The sequence below is a fragment of the Mobula birostris genome, chromosome 14 (assembly GCF_030028105.1).
Source record: "Mobula birostris isolate sMobBir1 chromosome 14, sMobBir1.hap1, whole genome shotgun sequence".
Classification (NCBI taxonomy): Eukaryota; Metazoa; Chordata; class Chondrichthyes; order Myliobatiformes; family Myliobatidae; genus Mobula; species Mobula birostris.
In genome coordinates, this window is record NC_092383.1 from 78,063,902 (window position 1) to 78,087,482 (window position 23,581).

Consider the following 23,581-nt stretch of genomic DNA (forward strand, 5'->3'; position numbering starts at 1 on the left):
CACAGATCTAAATATTAGAAGAGAAGTAGAAATAATAAAAAATAAGTTACCACAAACGTTCTAACAGGAGGGGGCCTTCACTTCCCCGACTATAGGTTGACTCATTATAGAGCCTAATGGTCGAGGGTGAGAATGACCTCATAATGCACTCTTTCGAGCAGCACAGCTGTCTTAATCTATTCTGAAAAAGTGCTCCTCTTTTCAGCCAAGGCAGGCAGAGGGTGAGAAAAATTATTCAGAATTGTAGGGTCATCTGTTCGACCGCAGCCTCCAGTTTGACTCATATAAGAGCAAGCCTTTCTAATCTTATTAAGCCTGTTGGCATCACCCGTGTTGATGCCATTGCCCCAGCACGCCATCACATAGAAGATTATAGTGGCGACAGCAGGATATGTGAAGGAGAAACCTGCATACTCCAAAGGACCTCACTCTCCTCAGGAAGAAGTGATGACTCTGGTTCTTGTACACAGCCTCTGTGTTGACGCTCCACTCAAGACTGTCATCTAGGTGCACCCCCAGTTGTAACCCAGTGACTCTTCAAATGCGATGCATGGTCTCCACTTTATTCGCAGCGCCTATTTGATTCCGCTTTCGTTAGATTACACTATGTTGAATGGAGGGCAGATTCGACAGGCTGAATGGCCAGCCCTTTCCAAGTGGGAGTGCACCTTTAAGGGGCAAGGCGGGAGATGCCGAATTCGTATGGATTGTCCCGTGATTCCTAGGGGGAGGGTCACGTGGGGCGATGTCACGTGGGAAGGGGTGTGGGCAATTGCTCATTAACCGCCCCCTGTCCCCCGACCGAGCGGAGCTGAGGTGGAGGCCGTGCGTTTACCCTGGTCCCGGATCGACTTGAGCGCTCGGAGCAGGTGAGATTGAAGGTGCCGGCGCCGAAGCGAGCTGCTGTTGCCGAAAAGTGTCGCTGAGGTCGGCGGGTTTTATTGTGTGCGACCGCTGCTTGGCCGCCACGCCCAGGGCTGGGTCTTGGCCAGGCGGCTAGCCGCCGCAGCGCTGCTCGCGGCGGGTAGAGGCCGGAGGGAGAGCGCGGCGACAGCGGGCCTTGGCCGACTCCCTCAAACGGCTTGGGGCTAGCGGAGAGAAGTAGCTCCTACAGATTAGGCAAGTGGGTCGGGACCGGGGTAGGGATATAGGAGCGGCGGAGTTGGGGTCGTTGGGTGTGGAACTGAAAGGTTATAAATGGTGGGAGCCCTCTGAAAAGCAACTGCGACAGGGAAAAGATATTGAGGTCTGTTCGTCTGTCTTAAGGGTCTGAAAATACATGTTTGGAGAGGGGTGAGAGGTTGAAGGGTAAGAAAGAAGCAGATAAGCTACTGTGGGTTGGGCTAGTGTTAGAGGAGTAAAACAGGAGCGTGTTTTCAGCTGCAAAAATGCAAACTGGAGTTGAGCAATTGAGTCCTTGAGTCTGTTTGGTCACGTTTGACCCCACGTTCCTTCCTATGCCCACTGTAGATTAAATATCTGCCTTGAGTATTTCTATTGACTCTAGTATGCTTGAGGTAGAGAATTCTAAATATTCAGGAACCTTGAAAGAATTTTTTTGACAGCAAAAGCAAACTAGAAGTGCCTTCAGCTGGAAGAATGCAATTTGGAGTTGAGTAGTTGAGTGCTTAAGCCTGTTTGGTCACTCCATAACTGGCTGATGGCTTTTATGGTGAAATGGTGCCTGTGTGTCTGTTGGGTAGTGATGTTGAATTGTGTAAACTGGTGGTAGGGTGGTTATTTAGGCCAGAAGACATGGTTCAGAATTTGGAGAATAGTAAGCAACTGCAGTTGGTGAGGTACTACTGGATTTTGGTGTAAAAGAAATGCCCATGGGCTTGTGGTGTGGGTGAGGACTGACTGAGGAGGATGGTGCATGTTGTAGAAAATGCAGATTAATGGGGTAAAAGTAGCTCCTGTGAAGTGTAGTAAAATGATGGAAGTATTCAGAGGTGAGTTCAGTGACTGGAAGGGCATGTAGTGTGGCTGAATGGGCTGGTGGTAGCAGGTATAGAATCAAGTTGGGTTGATGGGTGTCTGAAGTTAGGGAATGTGGGCTTTTGGGGTAGAGATGAGCAGTTGAGAGAGTAAGGAGATCAGTAGATGGCAGAAGTTGGAAGGGGGTGAAGTAGAATTTATAAAATCTCAAAGTTATTAGTCACAGAAGGTGTGAAATGGGTGAAATCAAGTTACACTCAAGGTTAGAATGTAGTATATAAATGTCTGATGAGGGCAGTGTGTATTTTGGCAGACATTTGCTGTAAGTGATGTATGCTTGGATGTGAATCATTGCTGCTTCATATGCCATTACACCAGTGACTTGATTCCAAAGAAGTTCATTGGCTGTGCAGTGCTCAGGAATGTCCTGAAAAATTGCAAGTTTTGGTCTTTATTTTCTGGAAGAAATCCTCCACTATTCCCTCTGGCTTCTAGTGTATCATTTCCTTCCCTGCCTCTGTCCATAGACTCCATGAAGTTCACCTTTGAGTTTTAGCCACATCTGATATCTTTAGCTCGAAATGTTTTTGGTAATGCCTCTAAAGTGCTTTAGGGAGATTTTTCTGCCCAAGTCCAATATAAAGGCAATCTGTTTATAGTAGCATGCTTTTCCCTTTGTTTCTGGCTGACCTATTTAAAAGTTTAATTGTACAGTTTTAGCTGGTATAAAAATTCTTGCACATTCTGCCTTCTGAATTACTTTGTAGATTAGGACAGTTTTCAAGTTTTTTGAGAATTGCTGAATGTTGGGGAGTAAGAGTCGCTGAAAGTGCTTCCAGAAAAGAGGATTGAGCTGCCTTGTGATGTTTGAATAACACAGAAACTTAGTCTGGGCTTGTTCACAGCATTTGATCATTTAGATAATGGGACCAATGTTTGCTGCCATCCAGAGTTGGATAAGAAAAGTGGCAAAGCCCTTCCAGCAGAAAATTATTTTTGACATCAAGGGTATTGGATGCAGATGGGTGGAGAAGGGTGGCAGTGGCTAGAGAATAAATTTTTGAACATCACTGCCTCAAATTCTGTGGAGTAATTCTGCTTGTTTTCTCTCCCTCCTCCTTGACCTCTTGCATCTTCATGCTATAAGGTCACCTGCTGTCCACATGCTTTCAAATTAATTGTTACCAGTTGGCATGCCCCAAAATTCCATTTGCATAACATCATTTAACATGCTCCTATATTGTAAAACACTTGGTTGAATGACAAATTCAGTCTGTTTTAAACAGTATTTTAAGTTGCAATTTGAAGGTGTATGAGACACTTAGGGAGAGATTTAAACCAGCAATTTTATAATTATGCAGTGGAAATTTTATTATTCATGAGCAAACTAAGTCTACTGAATTTAGGCTAATCCTTTTTGCCAACTGTCATTTGTGATTTATCTTTTGCATTCTGTTTTGCATTGCAGGTGCATGTTTGATGAATTATAGTATGTTCATACACTTTCATATTTGTCATTGGCTCATTTTATTGAAGTAATTGTCCACATCTCTAAGTAGGTCACTAGCACTGCTAAAATGTTTAAATTCAAACATATGGGTCATAAAATTGAGATCGTTGATGTAACTACTTACAATAGCAGTAAGATGACAATGAGGTCACCAATTTAATGCATTTAACTATTAACTTCAATACAGCCATGTTTTTTGCAGCCTACTGCTTCATTGGTATCAAAAATTCCCCTCCTGTAGTATTTAGGAGATGATTTTGATCTGAATGACAATTATACCTTGTAGTGACTGTCACTGGTGTTAAAGTGAAAACTCCTTTTCTTAAATTTCTCCTGGCCTTGATCTGATTTACCTTTGACTACTTCCCATCTTTTAACCTTTTGTGTCCTCATTCTCTGATCCATACTTCATGTGTCCTCTTGTACAGCTGCTGATGGGCCTAGTTTTTGGGAATCTGCAAGGCACTGAATTTGTCATCTTGATTTATGACTATTCCACATGTAGTTAAGTTTGGAGCAGGTTGATGTCCTTAAGAGTCCAAGGGTAGTTTTATTGAAATTTAAGTATGGGTGATAAATCTTGGACAACCGTACCTGCTGCTCTTGAACACTGAACTGGTTCACCATACTTGCCCTCCAATACTTGCTCTGCTATGTAATGTAAATCAAGACCCATTGTTTAATGTGCGAAACAGATGATTGGGAGGTGTTTGTGTGTCCTACAGAAACAGATTGCTTGCCTGTTATTCTTGACAGATGATATCTGTGAGGAATTGGGAGTTGCCTTAATGGTGTTTCAATGCTACTAGAAATTAGTGGAGGGGAGTTGGAAGAAAAGTGCAATTGGAATTCTTGTCATCTTTTTGTGTTTGGTTTCTTTAGCTTGCTAGTCTGTGCTGATTTTAAAAAAAAAGTGGCAGTTGTCCAGTAACTGACTGTTAAGTCACAAGTATAATTGGGTGGAGGTGCTGTTGGTCATTTGGAATTCCCCAGCTTTGTCAGAGGAAATGGTCTGTTTCTTTAAAGCTCTTGCTACTCTGGAAATTTACTAGTTTTTGTTTTCAATAGCCTGTATTTCTGATCTAATAGTTCAGGAAGATAATTTTGGTAAACTAATTTCTGCATTTTGGGTGAGGAAGGAAAAAACACCTGGTTCTTGATAGCTAATTAAAGATGAATGGGTACCCAAATAATCCCTGACTCCTGAGTAGGAGGTGGGCATGTTCTTGATGGGGCTAGACAGCAAAACTGAGTTGTAGATTGAATGCATTGCAGCCTAATCCTTTCAGAACTGTACCTGATGTTGGAGCCTAAAGTAGTAAACCTGTGAAAGTATCGATACTTTCACATTTTATCAGAGTTGAAAGCTGTTTGGCAATCTTGCATCTTTTTTTTCCCTACCAGCGAAAGTAGTCTGGTTGTGTTGAGGATCTCCAATTCAGTTCGGAGTGGATTATTTCTGAATTTTTTCATGGTTCAACAGCTCCTGGTCTTCACTGGTGGCTTAGCTACTAAGCCTGGCGGAATAGTTTCTGACAAGAGGCTCTGGTGCCTTAAAACCAATCACTTTGGGCAGATGGAGCTTGTCAGCTGTGGTTGGCAGCTCATCTAGAAGGAAAGCTCTGATCTCAAACCTCTGCTGCCTTGCAGCAATGCCCACTCATGGAGAATGCTTCAGGAATAAACCCTGAGGGGGAAAGAGCTGGAGTGCCCATGGCAGTCCTACATTGAGTTCAGTGCTGGCTGGCAACTTGCAATGCTGGTGCCAAACTGCCCATCTGTCTTTGCTGTTGCTTTAGGTTCATCAGATGAGTGGAGAAGGGGAGCTTGCTAAATGGGCAACAGCTTGCTCTCTATTGCACTGGCCTGGCTTGCGTATCTAGATAGCTAGGATGCAACATCCATGATTGATGCTGACCCACAAAAGTCCTCATCTCATCAGGTTGACCATTCCCATTAGCTACCACATGGTTTTGACAGTGAAGGCCTGGTCCATGTGCAACATGATAGAGACCAAGTATGTGCAACAGACCTTGGCAAACACATCTTGGGCACAGACATAATGCAAACCCTGTCTTGCTTAATACCTAGGTAACACACAATGCTGGAAGAATTCACAAGCCAGGCAGCATCTATGGAAAAGTGTGCAATCATTGTTTTGGGCTAAGACCCTTTGGCAGGACCCCCATCGCTCACTGCAGAAAGGCCCTTTAATCAATTGGACCTGTTCTCCTTTGCTTAAGTTGTGCTAATTTGTCACCATTCCTGGGTTCAGTGTATCATACTATGCTTTCAATTTCCAGAAACTACTTTAGGCTGATTAGTGGAGTGGCATTAAAACTTTTCTAATAGTGCTCCACACTTGAAGTTTTAACTGAAGAAATTGTTGCTTGAATTTGCTCCCATTTTAACTGATTGCTTCGGGTATAGAAGCTTATTGCTGTCGTACTTTTATTCAGGAATAAAATGATGGAAATACTTAAAGTGGAGGAACAGCAACATGGGTCTGCCTTTCATGAACCATAACTGTTTGTCCATCAGATGTGACTTGCATTGTTCAAGTTAATTGTCATTCACCCATACCCACATATACAGCTGAACAAAAAATTCTTCCTTGGTGGTCAAGGTGCAAAACAGTATGTGTCTTACACAGCACATATTACAATCGCAACATTGTCACACATAACATTAACATAAGTGAGTGACTTGGCCTGAAGATTAAGTTGATAGTGTCAGGTGGTTGTTTATGTAAGACATAATACTGCCAGTAACATTAAAATAAAACAAGCAGCAATATAAATATCTGAAATAGCAACAATAAAAGATTGTGACCAGTGCAGCATGAGTGTCTTGAGTTGGGGAGGGGGAGAGGTGTAACTGTTTGTTTAATACAGTTTTCTTATTGGCTCAAATTGAACCCAGCTACTTTGTAGAAAAGACTTATATGAGAATTTGTTTCTGGTTTTGGCTAGTTCTATATTGTCTACCATGAAACTAAAACACCTTTTATCAGATCTTCAAGTGTACAATGAGTTTCTTGTAATTCTTTGAAAGCAAAGCTTGAATTTTTGAAAGGATGTGGTAAGGGTCAGGAATATTTGAAAGACATGATATTTAATGGTGCTGTTAAGCTTAATGATCCCTGCAGAAAGGCATTGGTATGTACATGAGGCATGGAAAAGAATGGTGAAGTGGAGAATTTGCAAATAAGTTAATTCTAAAGTTGTTAGCATCCATGTGCACATGTGAATGCTTGCTTCACTGACTACAAGCCATCCTTTCCATTATGAGACTAAATGAACATGGCATTTCTTCCAATTACTCTAGTTTTACTTTCATGATAACATTTCAGTAATTCCTTTATCATGAGTACTTTTCCACTGAGTTTGCTGCTTTGTTTTGAATTTCACTAATTAAATCTATATCCATTCATTATTGAAAATTTGATAACCAATAAATCCTTTGTACTAAAACAACTATTCAAAGGATTTCAGTCCTTCATGGGTTAATAGTTAAAATGCAAGTCAATGACATGTAGTTTTCTGTTGTATGTTGAGGAAGATCAATTTCCTTTCTTAAAATTGCTTAATCTGGTCAAAAATACTGACCTAATTCATCTTGGGTGGCACAAATTTTGATCCAAGATCAAGTTCCATTGCTCCAGTATTCATAGTTGTGCATTATCCTTCAACTTGCTAAGTGGAATTTTGATACAAGTGTCAGCTCTCAAACCAGAAAGGGAGTGATAGAAAAATTGTTTAGCACTTTCTCTTGAGGACAGTCATTATTCATCTATTCCAGGATGGGAATATTCAGTTCAGTGAGCTGTTTGGTCCTGTACTACCTAATGAGGCAAAATTGTGCTACAATTTTGAACTGTCTATTAAATGAGTATCAAAAAATGGATTTCTCTGTATAACATGACTGTTTTTTCTTGTGCAGCAGTAAGTATTCATGGAGTGTCAATTAATCTGTATTGCTCTGGCTGTCAATTTTGTCTTTTGTGTCCAGTCTGGTAGGCTGAATAGTTTTCATTAAAGTAGGACTTCAAAGGACTTTCCAAACATCTGAATTAAATTTCATTCAGCGTTTCCTTCTGGGGTTTAATAAATTTTTATGCTATATTTGCTTTTCCTTCAATGTTGAATACTCCCAATGGCTCTAGTGACGAATTCTGCCAGAAGTAGGAATTGATTAGCAACTGACAACACTTTCTCCATGCTGAAGAGTTGATGTTTACATGATACTGCATTTGGAGAAGAAAAACATCTTTAGAAAAAATCTGTTTATTCTCAGCCAGTTGGATGTAGGGAGGATGTTTTCTAGATGGGATGAGCAAATATCATTCAAGAGGTAGACCATTTTCACTAGAGATTTCTTCCCTTGGATTGCAAATCTGAAGAATCCTCTATCTTGGTCCAATGGGAGCTCATTGCTGGGTTTATTTACAATTTCTTGATATTCGAGTAATTGAAATTTGTGGCTTCCTTGCTGGAAAATGGTGAGGTAAATCATTTAATCTTGACTGACATAACGTGGGTAGAGAAAGCTTTGGAAAACTGAAACATGATGATGCAGCCATCTGTCATGTTCTGCTTTTCAAGATTACTGATCTATCTTGCTATTTGATTGTGATAATGAGTGAAACTTCCAACTGGATTGCAGTGAATCCAAAGGTAAACTAGTGACCTTTGGAGACCATCATTGAGAGCGAGTGCTTTGGGTTGCCCCTTGTATGGTAGGATGGCTGTCAGGGGCAATATCTAAACAGTAATATTGCCCCTGACAGTGGAACAGCAGGTAGTTGTCTGCAGGTTATGCAGGAAATACTTTGACTACTACACTTCATTTGTTATTGCCCCCTTTGAAATCAGCTACATCCAGGATATTATTGGTTTCATTAACTTATGGTAGCTATTCTGATTTAGCTGATCCAACTGTATGCCTGCTGTGCTTTTGTCATGTTCTATTTCTGTCATAAAGTAGAATCACTAGTGGCTTTTATTGAAACTAATTTGATTTACTTTCCAAAATTAGGCCCTGTTCTTTGACTACAAATTGCATTGTGCTCTGGATATGGTTAAGTGCTTCATGGAGCTAATATTAACATCCCCCTCAAGTTTGTGTTGTACTGAAGTACAAAGTGTGTTTGGATTGTTTCACATTAAATAGCAGTGGCACCTTTAGCATTAAAGGTATTTGAAGGTTACTTAAGTTATTAATGGACATATGCTAATTTGTTAATGATTAATAGGCATTTAACTGCTTTTGAGCTGTATTTTCATTACTCGCATGTGGAATAGCTGCATGCAATTGTACTTTGCTTTGTGTTGCTCCTTTCGGAAATTGCATCATAGGCCACATTAAGGTTTGCCCTATCTACAAAAGATTGTTTCTTCTCATATTCCCAGTAGATCTCAACTTGTTCATTAACTTGGATGAGTCCTAGGTATAGTTTGAGCACACAGCAAATGATTAAGGACGACTAGGTGATTCTTATTGTTTACCTTGGATTAGAGTGAGGGCTAAATGACTTCTGCATTGTTGGGTCTGCAGTGTACGTACCTTAAAATTGGTTTAAGGGTGTAACAATTTCCAAATGAACAATTGGCAATGATCCCTCTGGGTAAAGTCTCTTTTCCTTTGCCCTGTTCCTTTTCCAAACTGAACACAGCTAAATTACTTCCTGGATGTTTGACTAGGCTACCAATATACAAACGTAGTATTCCTGTTGCTACTTATGGGTGTTCCTCCCTCTTCCTCTTTGGTTGGCCGCAGTCTCCTGACAGGAAGCACAACATTTGTTCCAAACCAAGACCTATAAGTAATGGTGTTTCTGACTCACAGCTGGAACTTGACAAATATACTCTTCATTCCTGACTCCTGAAGTTTGAATTTTAGCTTGGTGGGTGTGGTTAGAAGGGAACACTACTCTTGGGCTTGGCATGTTTTGTGGTCTAATCTGTAGGCTCTGTCAGAAGCCTTAGTATTTCTTGCCCACTGTGGCTGAAGCATTTCAATTTAGAATGATTACTAGTTTACTCCTTTCTCTGCAATACTTGTCTACGTTGAGGACAGGGAAACTGTTAGACAAATCATTTTATGAATGCTGAACTTTTACAATGCTTTCATTTTGTCCACTTGCCAATTGATGCCCATTTGGATAGGATTTGCTGAAAACTTGTAGCTTGTGGGCTTTTTTAAAAAAGACGTAGGTTGCACAAACTTGCCATTGATTCTTTAAGCCTTAATGACATAAGATTAGGATGGGGAAAGTAATTGTCAAACTATTTGGTGAGGGGTCTTGTGGCTTCCAGCATGGGGAATCTGGCCACCAAGGCTCCTGCTTGGATACAATTTTCAGTCATATCTTCAGTCTAAGTTGGCTGATAGCAGTCTGGCTTGTCTTAAGATCAGCTTCAGACACTTCAGAGTTTTGGCAACTTTGTGCTGTATTATCATATTGTATTGAATGAAAGCAGGAGGAGGCTGCTTGACCCTGTCCTAAGCTTGTGATGTGTCATACTTCATTGTCCTAGCCCCCTCCTATTATAGGCAAAGGGATCCAGTCTATCAAGACTCTTCAGAATTTTGAATGCTTGTGACATCTTTTAATTCTAAACCACAGTGAATAAAACCTAGTTGGCCCAAATGAGATGGTGCTACTACCCCCCCCCCCCCCCAAAGAATCAGGTGAATCCTTACTGCCCTTCCTCTGGTATATAGACCCTTGAGTAGTGAGGCCAGAACTACTCATGGCCTTGTCTTTGTAGCAAGACATCTGTGCCTGTACATTAGGTCTGCGAACAAGTACGTAGTGCTGTTTGCCTCTAACTGTTTGCGATACTGGCATGTCTGAATGTAGTTATGTGATGGGGCATCCAGATTCTTGTACAGTAACACTTCTCAACTCATCACTTGCGTAATACTTTGCCTTGGCCTATGGTTAGTAACCTTGGCAGGATAAACATTTGTTTAGTTCTTTTTGCATGTATGAAATATTCTATTCACCAGTGCAGTGCTGTTCCAGTGGCTAGTGTTTTTATTAATCTAGGCATTATCTTGTGTATGACATGATGTGCATATTGACTACCATATCTAGTAATGGGAGAATGTATTTCAAAGTAGTGGATTCCTGTTAATTGGGTTTTGTTGCTTATTTGGAACAAGTTGAGGAACAAAAATTATATCAAAGTGGCATTCCCTTCATTTATCTGAGAACTATGCTGCTTGAGTGGGACAGGAAACTGTTGCTGAACAGTTTCTAATTAACATCTGTTGCTTGTGCTTGGGTGGCTGTTCCATGCTACATGATCAGAGCAATCAGTTTTGAATAGTGTATGTGTTGGAAAAGCGGTGATTTGTCACTGATAATTGAGAAATAAGTTGGAACACAATTTGTGGCAATTTGCCACAGTTTCAAGTGTTCAGGCTTGGTGCCAGAAACAATTGGGAGTGCAAAAAATTTGAAGGCATCTGCAATCATCTTGAATGCTCTTATGAAAACTAAGATTTGGAGGTTTGTTATTTAACATAAAAGCAGTACATTATCTGCACTAGGTATGTTAATTTTGTTCATTTGGTCAATCAAAAGATTCCTCTATTGGGAACAAAGTTCTTACTGTAGAAGTATTGATAGTATTCTAATTGTTCTGTATTTCATTTAAATGCATAAATTTTTAACTCGTTAAACAGCTGTGTGCTCAACTTCAATGAAACTTTAATTAGATAGCTGCTAAATTGGGCCAAAAGGTACTGGTCCTGATGTGTCCCAATTAACCAGAGGTCCATTAACTCATTGCTTGTACCTTGGGCTAATTGGAGGAAGGGTGGGGGGAGAGGAAGGAGCACCACAAATGGTATTGGTAAGTTATGACTAGAATCAAACTAGATGCAACATCCATTTCTACAAGAATCTATTTTCTTTAGCCATTGAATGCTTTTCATTTTGTTTCCAATTGAAACTCCCTATTTAATCATCCACAAACTTGGCTATGGAAAAAGCATGGGATTTGAGTGAATAATTACATATTTTATTCTATTGCACTGAAGCATTAAGTTGATCTTCCCCATATCACGATGCTTCAGTTTAGTCCAGATTTCACCATTTGTACTTACTGGGGCACACTTCAGATTGTTGTCTTCATTAATTGAGCTTTTCTTCTAGAGATGGCTGCAATTCGGAAAAAGTTGGTGATTGTTGGAGATGGTGCTTGTGGCAAGACATGTCTTTTGATTGTCTTCAGTAAAGATCAATTTCCTGAGGTGTATGTACCAACTGTTTTTGAAAACTACATTGCAGACATCGAAGTGGATGGCAAGCAGGTGGGTTTGCTTGTTGTAACATGTAAACTGATTCAAACAATTCATACAATTAAACTAAAGCTTACATATTTCTAATTTTTTCTTTGGATTTCCTAAATTAATAATGGTTGTATACTGTAAAACATCAAGTGGGATATAAAATTGATATTTTGGTGGTTGAATGCTGCACATCTCTGGCTCCCAACTATAATACATTGAATGTTGCTAACAATTGACATCTTAACTATATTCTCAAAGATTTCTTAAGAAACAATTTGGGGTCGATGTTTAATGTTGATAAGGTTGACTGGAATTGGGTTAAGTTCAGTTTTGGGTATGAAGTTTGGATTTTGTTGCTACTACTGTTTGCCATGGTTGAGCTGACTTGCCTGTATTTATAATGTAATACAGAATGGATTGTTTTTTTTTTTTTTGCTCCAGTTAGTAAATTGCATTGTGTTGCAGGTTGAACTTGCACTCTGGGACACAGCTGGGCAGGAAGATTATGATAGACTCCGACCTCTCTCCTATCCAGACACCGATGTTATTTTAATGTGTTTCTCAATTGATAGTCCAGACAGCTTGGGTAAGTTCATTATTATTCAGGTTATCTTGTAACTAATGCAGAAAAGTCACGTGGCAATTATTAATATAGTCTTAAACTTCCTGCAGAAAATATTCCTGAGAAGTGGACACCTGAAGTGAAGCACTTTTGTCCCAGTGTGCCAATAATTCTAGTCGGAAACAAGAAGGACTTGAGAAATGATGAAAATACGCGGAAAGAACTTGCCAAGATGAAACAGGTATTTTTCAATGGTGTTTCGTAGAGTTGGGTATCTCTGTAAAACTTTGACCTACTTCATTTGTTCCTGCGTATGACTCTATGCTGTAATGTCTGAAATGGTCAAATTGAATGTTGAATAACAGATGGAGCACAGCTAGAAAGTTGTGCTAGTGAACAGATCATTAGCCAGACCATTAATGGGCCATGGAGAAGATGAGATTATTTTACAATGCCAAATCTTTGATGCTAAAATCAGAAAGAATTCCTTAAGTTTTTGGTATGAAAGCTCAGGAGGGAAGAGCAACAGAAGGCCTGGGATAAAAGCCAATTCAAAAAGTGCTTTACATTTTGATTATATCACCCAGGAAATATTAACAGATATGAACAGCAATATTGATGTATTTCTAGGAAAATGAAAGCAATTGTGAGACTGTTCACTGTTAGTTGAATGCTCTGTAGTTCATTTGAAATGCTGTGTGGCAGATTAATTGGGATGAATTGTCAATATACAGGTCCACAATCCCTTATCTGAAATCCTTGGGGCCAGTTGCATTTTGGAAATCAGAATTTTAAGGATTTCAGACCCCCCCCCCCCATACCAAAGAAACGCCAATGCTCATGCCCCTTATTTAACCTGTCTCAGTGCGGTGGAGTTTAGCACCCAGCGGTGCACCAAACCTACGCACATCCTCCTGTATACTTCAGATCATCTCTAGATTACTTAATACCTAATACTATGTAAATGTTATACTGTATTACTTAGGGAATAATGACATGAAGAAATTTTATTTCCAACAAAAACATTCAATAAAACATAAAAATATACAGCTTCAAATGAACCGAATCAAACACGTGGTAAGTGACTTATTGGAATAAATGTAGAACGTTACTGTCACTATAAAACTTCAGTAACTTGTCGTTCTGTTAAATCATATACGGTGGTAGTTCCGACACTATTTTCTTCAGTAAGATGTCGTGCAGACATACCATGATCATTGTTACCCAGAGGTATCTGCAGCTGTTTTTGACATTTTCATAGTGAATTTAAACACAGTCAACAGTGAACACAAAATATCAGCGAACAGCAAATGCACGTGTAACCAGTACGAGCACTGAGCCACAACTGATGTCTGGCAGCCTCTGCTAGTGCTGCCATGTCACACCTGAGCGACATCAGCTGTTGGCGAAAAAATTTGGTTTTCGGAGCTTTTTGGATTTCAGAATTTCGGATAAAGGAATGTGCACCTGTACTAAGCAACAATGTCAAATGGGGATTTTCTGCTGTGATATTTAATCTCCATTTGGTCTCCCAAACTGCTTTGAAACAGCACTATTTTGCTGATTACTTTTGTCTGCAAAGCTGAACATGGTGTGGAAAGGGTGGTGGTAATTGAGGAGTTGCAGGAAAAAAGTTGGAAGATATTTTGATGTTCAGAATGATCCATTGAATAGAAGGTGAAAAAATGAGATGGACCTGATTGATATTTCCAGCAGTAGGGTGGGGAAACTTTTAATTGCACATTCAAAGTACTGATGTAGAGCAACACCTTGGTCTAAGTAACTGAGTGTGAATGACTATAGTAGACAGGGTGGTATTGGCTTATTGTATGCTTTCTTCATTGGTCAGGGCAGTGCATATAACAAGGAAGTATTGCAGCCTAACCAAAGTTTTATAGCTACATTTGGAGTATTTTGTGCAACTATCAACTCGTTACAGGAAGTATGTGGTGGCTTTAGAGTACAAATGAAGTGCAATGTTGGAAAGTGTATGGAAATGCACTTTGATGGAGGAAATAAACAGGGAGACTGTTCTTTAGATAGGGAGAGAATTCAAAATGCAGAGATGCAAAGGAAGTTGGGAGTCCTTGTGCAAGATACCCTAAAGGTTGAGTCGGTGGTGCAGAAGGTGAATGCAGTGTTGGCATTCATTTCTAGAGGTATAGAATATAAGAGCAGGGATGTGATGTTGAGGCTCTAGAAGGCACTCGTGAGACCACACGGGAGTATTGTGTGCCGATATGGGCTCCAGTTTTAGAAACGATATACTGACATTGGAAAGGGTTCAGAGAAGGTTCACAAGAATGATTCCAAGAATGAAAGGGTTACTGTGTGAGGAACATCTGGCAGCTCTTAGGCTGTATACCCTGGAGTTCAGGAGAATTGGGAGGGGAGAATCTCATAGAAACATTCTGAATGTTAAAGGCCTGAACAGATTAGATGGCAAAGTTATTTCCGTGGTAGTGGAGCCTAGGATAAAAGGGCACAACTTCAGGATTTGAAGGCATCCATTTAGATCACAGATGCAGAGAAATTACTTTAGAGGGTGGTAAATCTGAGGATTTTGTTGCCACAAGTGGCTTTGGAGGCGAAGTCATTGGGTGCACTTAAGGTAGAGGGATTCTTGACTAGCCAGAGCATCAAAGGGTATGGGAAGAGATGACTGGAGGAACTGGATCAGCCAATGATTGAATGGTGCAGACTTGATAGGCCAAACTGCCTACTTCTGCTATACCTTATGGTCTTAAGGCTGACTGGGATGCTCCTTGGTTAGAGAGTATGAGCTACAAATGAGTTCAACCCTCAATCAGATTGACACGAGTTTACATTTAAGGTGGGGGATGGTTGGTATTTAAGGGGATTGGTGTGGCAAATAGAATGGTGAGTTCCCTGCATAGACTACTAGGATAGTAGATACAACAGGTGTGTTTGAAGATACTGCATGAATGTGGCAGGTTATAGATTAAGCACAGACAGATTTGAGTTGTGATTTGTGTATGCACAGACATGGGCCAAAGGGCCTGCTCCTCTGCTCTCCTCTTCGGACCTGTTCCCTCTTCACTAGTTGTTCTTGCTTTAGCTGCTCTCACTTAGTTTCTTCAACTACCACAGCATTGCCTGGATGCTATCTCCAACATAACCCCACATAACCTCGCTCTATCAAATTCCCTTTGTTCTACCATTCTGTGCCCACTAACATTTCTCCTTGGGTCATTTCAATTCAGTAAAATTGCTTAGCAGTTGGAGACTTTAATATCACTGCAGGATACTCCCACTCTGCCTTGTTTGCTTTGTATGTGTCATTTTAATTTTCCTATTGACCTTTCTTCTGCAATTTCAGTTGGACCCCCCATGTTGAATCCTTGTGGGTAGAATTACGGAACTGGAAGGGTAAAAAAGATCCTGATGGGAGTTGTATTCAAGGCTCCAAACAGTAGCCAGGATGTGGGGTGCAAATTACAATGGGGAAATAGAAAGGCATGTAAAAAGGGAATGTTACAATAGTCATTAGGGAGTTCAGTATGCTGATAGATTGTGAAAATCAGGTTGGTGTTGGTTCCTAAGAGGGAATTTATAGAATGCCTACTAGATGCTTTTAGAGCAGTTTGTGGTTGGACCCACTAGGGGAAAGATAATTCTAGATGGGTGTTGTATAATGAACCAAATTTGATTAGGAGCTCAAGGTAGATTAATCCTTAGGAGGCAATGATCATATGATGGAAGGGAATTGCAGAACTGGGAGGGGAGCTGGACAAAGTTGATTGGAAAGGGGACACTAGCAGGGATGACAGCAAAGGCTGGAGTATTCTAAAGGGAAGATGAAGTAACCACGACAAAGGAAGTTAAGGACAGCACAAGAGATGCAAGGTAAAAGCAAAAGGGCATATAATAGAGCAAAAATTAGTGGGGCCTTAGAAGGTGGGGAAACTTTAAGACAGAAGGCAACTAAGCCGTAAGGGGAGAGCCAATAGTGTAAGAGGATGCATGTTTTTTCAGATATATAAAGTAAGAGGAAAGAGTGGATACTCAAATGCTGGAGAGGTAGTAGTGGTGGGGAGATAAAGAATTGCTGATGAACTTAAGCATTATGCATCAGTTTTCACTGGAAGACACGAGCAGTGTGCCAGAAATTTGAGTGTCAAGGCAGAAGTGTAGTTGATATTACAAAGGAGGTGCTTGTGAAGCTAAAAGTTCTAAAGGTATGTGTGTCATCTGGACCAGATTGATTGCATCAAGGGTTCTGAAGGAGGTAGCTGAAGAGATTATGGAGGCTTGGTAATCTCTCAAGAATCACTAGATTCTGCAGTAGTTCTAGAGGACTGGAAAATTGCAAATGTCACTCCATTCAAGAAGAGGGGGAGGCAGAAGGGAAATTATAGATCAGTTAGCCTGACTTCAGTGCTTGGAAAGATGTTGGAGCCTATTAAAGCCAAGGTTTCAGCATACTTGGAAGCACATGATAAAATAAGCCAAAACCAGCATGATTCCTTAAGGGGAATTCTTGCCTGACAAGCTGAATTGCTTGAAGTAACAGGCAGGACAAAGGAGTCAGTGAATGTTTAATTGTATTTTCTGAAGGCCTTTGATCTCAGTAGCCTCATGTGCAGTACCTTAGAGCCCATGGTATTATAGGAAAGGTACTAGCATGGATAGATTGGTTGACTGGTAAGAGGTAGTCAGAAAAAAGTGGGCCTTTTCTGGTTGACTGCTGTCTTTATGGCCAAGTTTGCAGACAATATGGAGATCAGTGGAGGGGCAGGTAGTGTTTAGGAAGCTGGGTGTCTGTACATGGACTTGGATAGATTGGGAGAATGGACAAATAAGTGGCAGATTGAGTAGTGTAATATAGTCATGCACTTTGGCAGAAGGTGTATTGACAATTTTCTATATGGGGGGGGGGGAAGATTCAAAAATCAGAGGTACAATGGAACTTGAGTCCTTGTGTGGGATTCCCTAAAGGTTAACCTGCAGGTTGAGTCTGTGGTAGAGAAGGCAGATGCAATGTTAGCACTAATTTCATGAGGACTAAAATATAAAAGCAAGGATATAATGCTGAGGCTTCAGGGTGTTGATCAGACCACATTTGGAGCATTGTGTAGTTTTTGGCCTCTTTTCGAAGAAATGTCGTGCTAGTATTGGAGAGGATCCAGAGGAGGTTCAGGACAATGACTCATTCCTGGAATCAGTGTGAGGAGTGTTTGGCTCTGGGCCTGTACTTGCTGGAATTTGGAAGAATGAGGGGTGAATCTTCATTGAAACCCATCAAATATTGAAAGGTCTGGATAGAATATGGAGAGGATGCTTTGTATAGTGGTGGGGAGTCTAGACTCAGATGTCCATAGATGAGGAATTTCTTTAGCCACCCTATAGTGAATCTGTGGCGTTCATTGCCAGAGAACGCTGTGGAGGCCATGTCACTGGGTATATTTAAAGTAGTTAATGAGTTCTTGATTTGGAGTGTCAGAGGTTAAGGGGAGAAGGCAGGAGACTGGGATTGAGAGGGATAATAAATCAGTCATGATAGAATGTCAGAGCAGACTCCATTAGCTGAGTGGCCTAATTCTTCTCCTACATCCTACAGCGATGGTTTGCTGTCATATGTATATGAATGGCACTTTTTCTAGGCCTGTGATTTAAAAAAAAAAAAAAATAAATTAATTAATTTTAATGATTTTAGTAAATTCAAGGTTTTTACAACATTGCCAATTTAATTCTAAGTGGACATATTTCTTAAAGCCTCTAATTTTGTGCACTTCAAATCTTAACCTCTGTTTTACATTTTCAATGGGTGCAATTCATCTGTCATTTTAAGTAATGGGGTTGATTTTTCAGTGTCCAATTCCTTTTTAATTACTGTTTAACTTGTACTTCCTGAACAAGGGGTAGCCTTGTTCAATGTAACTATACTTTCTACATTTTTTTCAGTTATTCTGCAATGTTAAGCCAGTCTAATTGGAAAAAGGCTCAACAGCAGGCTAGATGAAATAATCATTGTGGCTTGAATTTATTGCTCTTTTTTCCCAAAACTTTATGTGCAAGTGGTGCAGCTTGGATCCCACTCAAACAGATCTCAATGTATACCTGAAACTATTAATAATCAACCTCACCTGCATCTCCATTTCCTGCACTTCGGCCCTCACCACATCTACCACAACAGGGACAGAGTTCCCCTTGTCCTCACCTACCACCCCACCAGCCTCCAGATCAGCACATTATCCTCCACAACTTCCACCACCTTCAACAGGACCCCACCACTAAGCACATCTTTCCCTCTCTGCTTTCCACAGGGATCATTCCCTCCGCTACTCCCTGGTCCACACATCCTTCCCCATGGATCTCCCACCCAGCACTTATCCCTGTAAGCGTAAGTGTTACACCTGTCCCTGCACCTCTCTTGCCACCATTCCGGGCCCCAAACAGTCCTTCCAGGTGAGGCAACACTTGAGTCTTTTGGGGTCATCTATTGCATCCGGTGCTCCCAGTGTGGCCTCCTGTACATCAGTGGAACCTGACGCAGATTGGGGGACCGCTTCGTCGAGCACCTCCGCTCTGTCTGCCACAACAGACAGGATCTCCCAGTTGCTACCCTCTTCAACTCTGCTTCACATTCCCATTGGGATATGTCCATACATGGCCTCCTCTACTGCCATCATGAGGCTAAACTCAGGTTGGAGGAGCAACACCTCATACCATCAAGGTAGTCTCCAGCCCCTTGGTGTGAACATTGAATTCTCCAACTTCCAGTAATTCCCTCCCCCTCCCTTCTCCTATCCCAATTTCACTCTGCCCCTTCCCTCGGCTGCCTATCACCTCCCTCATGGTTCTGCCTCCTACTACCCATTATGCTTTCCCCTATTCCTTCACCTTTCCTGCCTATCCCCTCCCCCACCCCTTTATCTTTCCCCTTGCTGGTTTTCCACCTGGAACCTACCAGCTGCCTTCCCACCCTCCCCCACCTTTATAGGGCCTCTGCCACTTCCCTCTTCAGTCCTGACGAAGGGTTCGGTCCCGAAATGTTGACTGTTCATTTCCACAGATGCTGCCCAACCTGCTGAGTTCCTCCAGCTTGTTGAGTGTTGCTATTAACATCAAGGCAAGGTGATTTAAAAATTGGCCAGCCTTCTGACTTGAAGCCTACCCCAAGATACATTGGACTTGGGTGATTGGTTTTATGATTTAAAAACCTTTTTTATCACAGTAATTCAGCAAAACTTTGTTCTAGACCAGAGGTCAGGTCAATTACTGTTTTGCTAAACGCTACCCACTCCATGGAGTTAATTATTCTGAATTTTATATAGGTATCTAACTTATTACTGCTGTTGCACTTAGTGTGATTATAAAGCTTTATGGTATTTGGATTTTACTGAAAAGTTAAGTGTATTTGCTGCCTTTTGTTCTTTAAATGCTGACTCTATTCCCTCGGTTTCTCCTTTGATTGAAAGATTTCCAATGTTTGTGACCATTTCCCCTATTCATATCATTCAAATGAATCTATTTGAATCTGATTTTGTTCAAATTTGACTCTACTATATAAAACCGTTATTGAGAAAATGAGTTCGTGGGTCTGTTTATTAGCATTCATCTATCTATCACAAACATTAACACAAATTTGCCCATTTTCCAGACTTTGTTCAGGGCATTAGTTACAGTGGCTATACAAAATATCCAGAGAAGGAAGTGCAGTAACAAAGTATTTGCATTGCCTTTGAACATTTAAAGAATTGCAAAATTTGTGGTCAGTAGCTTGGACACTTGATCAATCTAATCTGTATTTATGCTTCAAAGGCGGAACTTGTGTTTCTCCATATTTTGCCAGTTAAGAATTAAATGGGAAGGGCAAGAAATAGGATGAGATTGAAAGAGTTGCTGCAAGGCATAATCCACTACTTATTGAGGTTTAGTGCAGGATATCGCCCAGCAACCCTGATTATTTTTTTTTTTAAAACCCTTGCCTAAATCACAGGGCAAATTACAATGAGAATTAGCCTGCCAGCTGGAAAGTCTTTAGAATGTGGGAGGAAACCAGAGCATCCAAAAGAAACACAGGCAGTCACGGGGATAATAAAACTCCTTAGACAACAGTAGGAAAGTAACTTGTGTTGCTGGTATTGTAAAGTGTGCTAACCACTTACTGTGCCATCCTTTCCCATTGATCTGCCAAGTTGACTTTTGTGCATGTTTAATTTTGAGCTTTTGCCAGTTCTGCTTATCTGCCTCCATTTTTCTACTTTGCAGCAGATGTGACAATGCTTGCTGCTTGTCTCCTCTTGATTTCCTAGTCTAGAAGACCTAACTTTGAAGTTTAATTGTCTTTGAAGATGGAACCTTATATTTTTTATTGTCCCCAACCATTAAATTACTCCCTGCAGCAATTTCTAAACAGATTTTGGAGCCCAACCAGCCCAGTTACACCCATTTGACCAATTAACCTACTAACCTGTATGTTTTTGGAATGTGGAAGGAAGCCAAAGCACCTAGAAAAAGTCGACATGGTCAGTGTGCAGATTCCTTTCAGCGGTGGGAATTGAACAAGGGTTGCTGGTGCTGCAACAGCATTTCGCTAACTGCTGTGCTAGTGTGGTAAATGACCCAATCTCGTGCTTCTAAAATGAGTGAAAATTTTGTTTGAATGGAAGTCTCATTTTTAATTTCAGACCTCTGAATTGAATTATGCTATTTTAAGACTAGTACAACAAGATGTTTGCTCCACCCCCTCTATTTATTTGCTGCAGGCACTTTCCCTCCCAGTTGAGCTAAAATTGACTTGCTTTGTGTTCAAGGAAGTGCATCTAGATTTTGTAATCTGATACTAGCAACTCTTCTCTCTTGTAGTTCTGCATATGTATCTGATATGCTAGTCTTCTGAAGCAATTTGGTCTTCAAACTGACTTATCTTTGTCAAAGCATCTTTCTTGTCCTTGCATTAGTTTATTATTTTTTTTTGTGAATAATCTGAAACAGCTGCCTAGAAGGATGTTGTAGAACAAATTTAAGGCTGCTTAGATGGAATGCAGTGACTGAATTAAATGCTCCTATATGTCATACCATATACTGTTTGCATAGAATTGCTTCCATTATTTGCTTGGCAGTGGGATTATTGGTGGAGAGATCAAGTTTATCAATTTTTTTTCTAGAATGGTGGGATTTTGGCATTGCTTTATCAAGATGGACAAGTTCTTTATGCCATCTGTGGGTGTTTGCTTGACGAAATAAGACTCAACTTGGTCCTTCAAAGTGCAGTCCATTATTACATTGTGCAAGAGGAATAGTGTAGCTGGCATTTTTCTGTTGGAGAACACTGGGTTGAAATCTTGTGCGTGACCGTCTTGATTTTGCTATGTTTCATCGGCCATGTTGGTTGACATGAGCTTCTAGTCCAGCAAAAGGTTCAAAGGTCCATTTATTATCAAAGTACTTAATGTAGTATACAACTCTAAGTCCTCTCCAGATAACCAGGAAACAAAGAAAAACCATGGAGTCATTCAAAGAAACATCAAACCTACCCCCAGACAAAAAACAGTAACACAACCCCCAAGCCCCCTCTCCACAAAACACATCAACCCCTTCCCAGAACTCCCTGCACAAAACTAATCACCCAAGAACAGCTACCCCCACCAAAACCCCCTCCCCCTCAAAACAAGAACATTGGTCCTCAAAACTACTCCCTATCCAAAAACCAAGACACAAAAATGGAGACCCCCAAACCACCTCCCCTCTCAAAAAAAGAGAGAATTGGCAAAACCAGCATATAATTGTTATTGGGGGCGATATCCCCAGTTGAATCCATCCATGGCTATATTGCGCTTTACTTCCTACAATCCATTTTTGGCAAACCTCTAGTTCTGCAAAAATGCCACACTTCCATTTCAGCTTGCTGAATCTCACTCGGTCAAAGCTTCCACATGCAGGTTTAACAAGGCTATTAGTTGTAGTGATACTTGCTTTATAATGTAGTATTAGTGATTAGCTTAGCTTTGATCAGTGCTCGCTAATGCATGATTTTTTTCTGCTTGCAGGAACCTGTAAAGCCAGAGGAAGGGCGGGATATGACCAACAAGATCAGTGCTTTTGGTTACATGGAGTGCTCTGCCAAAACAAAGGAAGGAGTCCGGGAAGTCTTTGAGATGGCCACACGGGCTGCATTACAAGTCAAACATAAGAAGAGACGCAAGTGTGTGTTGTTGTAGGGATCTAATGCATACTATCGCATGTACTGTATTAGACGTAATAACATTTATCAACTATTTACACAGTATATGGAGACTTGCTCTTCCCCTGGTTTCCGAATGGCTACTTTTCAAACACTTTAGTCTGAGCCTTTGACTTGCTGTGTAATGCTTAGTATCTGAAATAGGGCAATGGGAGGAGTTTAGTGTTGACCTGACCATGAACACCAGCACCTCATGACAGTGTGGGTTTAAGTACTGTATGATCAGGGGATGGGGGAAAAGGGGGTGGGATTTGATACCATTTGGGTATCTTCATTGTTATAAATTCATTATAAAACAAGGTAACCATAGTGTCAAACACAACTTTTCTGCATAGTTCCATTAACTTGAACATTTGATACAAAGCATGAATTAGTTTGTGTAAACATTTTATTCTGTAGCCTTTTACTATTTGCTGAAAGTTTTCAAAACCTTCTCTACACTTTACATTTTTCTCTCCATTCTAAGCATCGCAAGCCAATCTCGCAGTAGTGCAATGGACTCCTGTGAATGGTAGTGTAATGGCTTTTGTATAATTGCATTCCGTTAAGCATCTGATCTTGTAGATTTATTGTATTGAGATCCATTTGTATTGAAGCTGATTTATATAAAATGCTAACTGTCAATACCTGATTGTAAGCACCTATCCTGAAGGTTTACAGTTGTAACCATGTTTTTGAGTTTTGTGGTGACTGGCTACACTTCTGAACAGTTATAATTACAATTGCTCAGAGGCTCTGCTCCCTTTGTACAGTAGACTTGTAATTGCCTTGTTAATCAATTGCTAGACAAGCTGCTGAAGCAGTTTACCCAAAGAATGTTCCTATACATTTGCTCTGGTTCTCTGCAGCCTGCACAGCTAGCATGTCTCTCTTGTATGCAATAACCAATGATGTGACTTCAGTGCAAAATCATTTTGCTTTCATCCTGGTTACAACATTCAGACAGTTGGCACTTACCAAATGTTTTAAAAAAAAAAAACTAGAAATAAATTCAATGGAACACTTTAAACTGTGCCTGTAACTGAAATTGCAGTAAAGGTTTCTTTACTTTGTTCAA

The 23,581-nt window shown here is 40.6% G+C and overlaps 1 protein-coding gene across 1 annotated transcript; it reads left to right on the forward strand.

The window, feature by feature from the left end:
- The first annotated feature begins 754 nt into the window (after window positions 1–754).
- Window positions 755–23,581, forward strand: rhocb (ras homolog family member Cb). Its single transcript, XM_072278721.1, has 5 exons — window positions 755–869; window positions 11,616–11,773; window positions 12,218–12,338; window positions 12,425–12,555; window positions 22,331–23,581. Exons 2-5 carry the CDS (start codon window positions 11,618–11,620, stop codon window positions 22,499–22,501), a joined length of 579 nt encoding a protein of 192 aa, XP_072134822.1. The 5' UTR covers window positions 755–869; window positions 11,616–11,617; the 3' UTR covers window positions 22,502–23,581.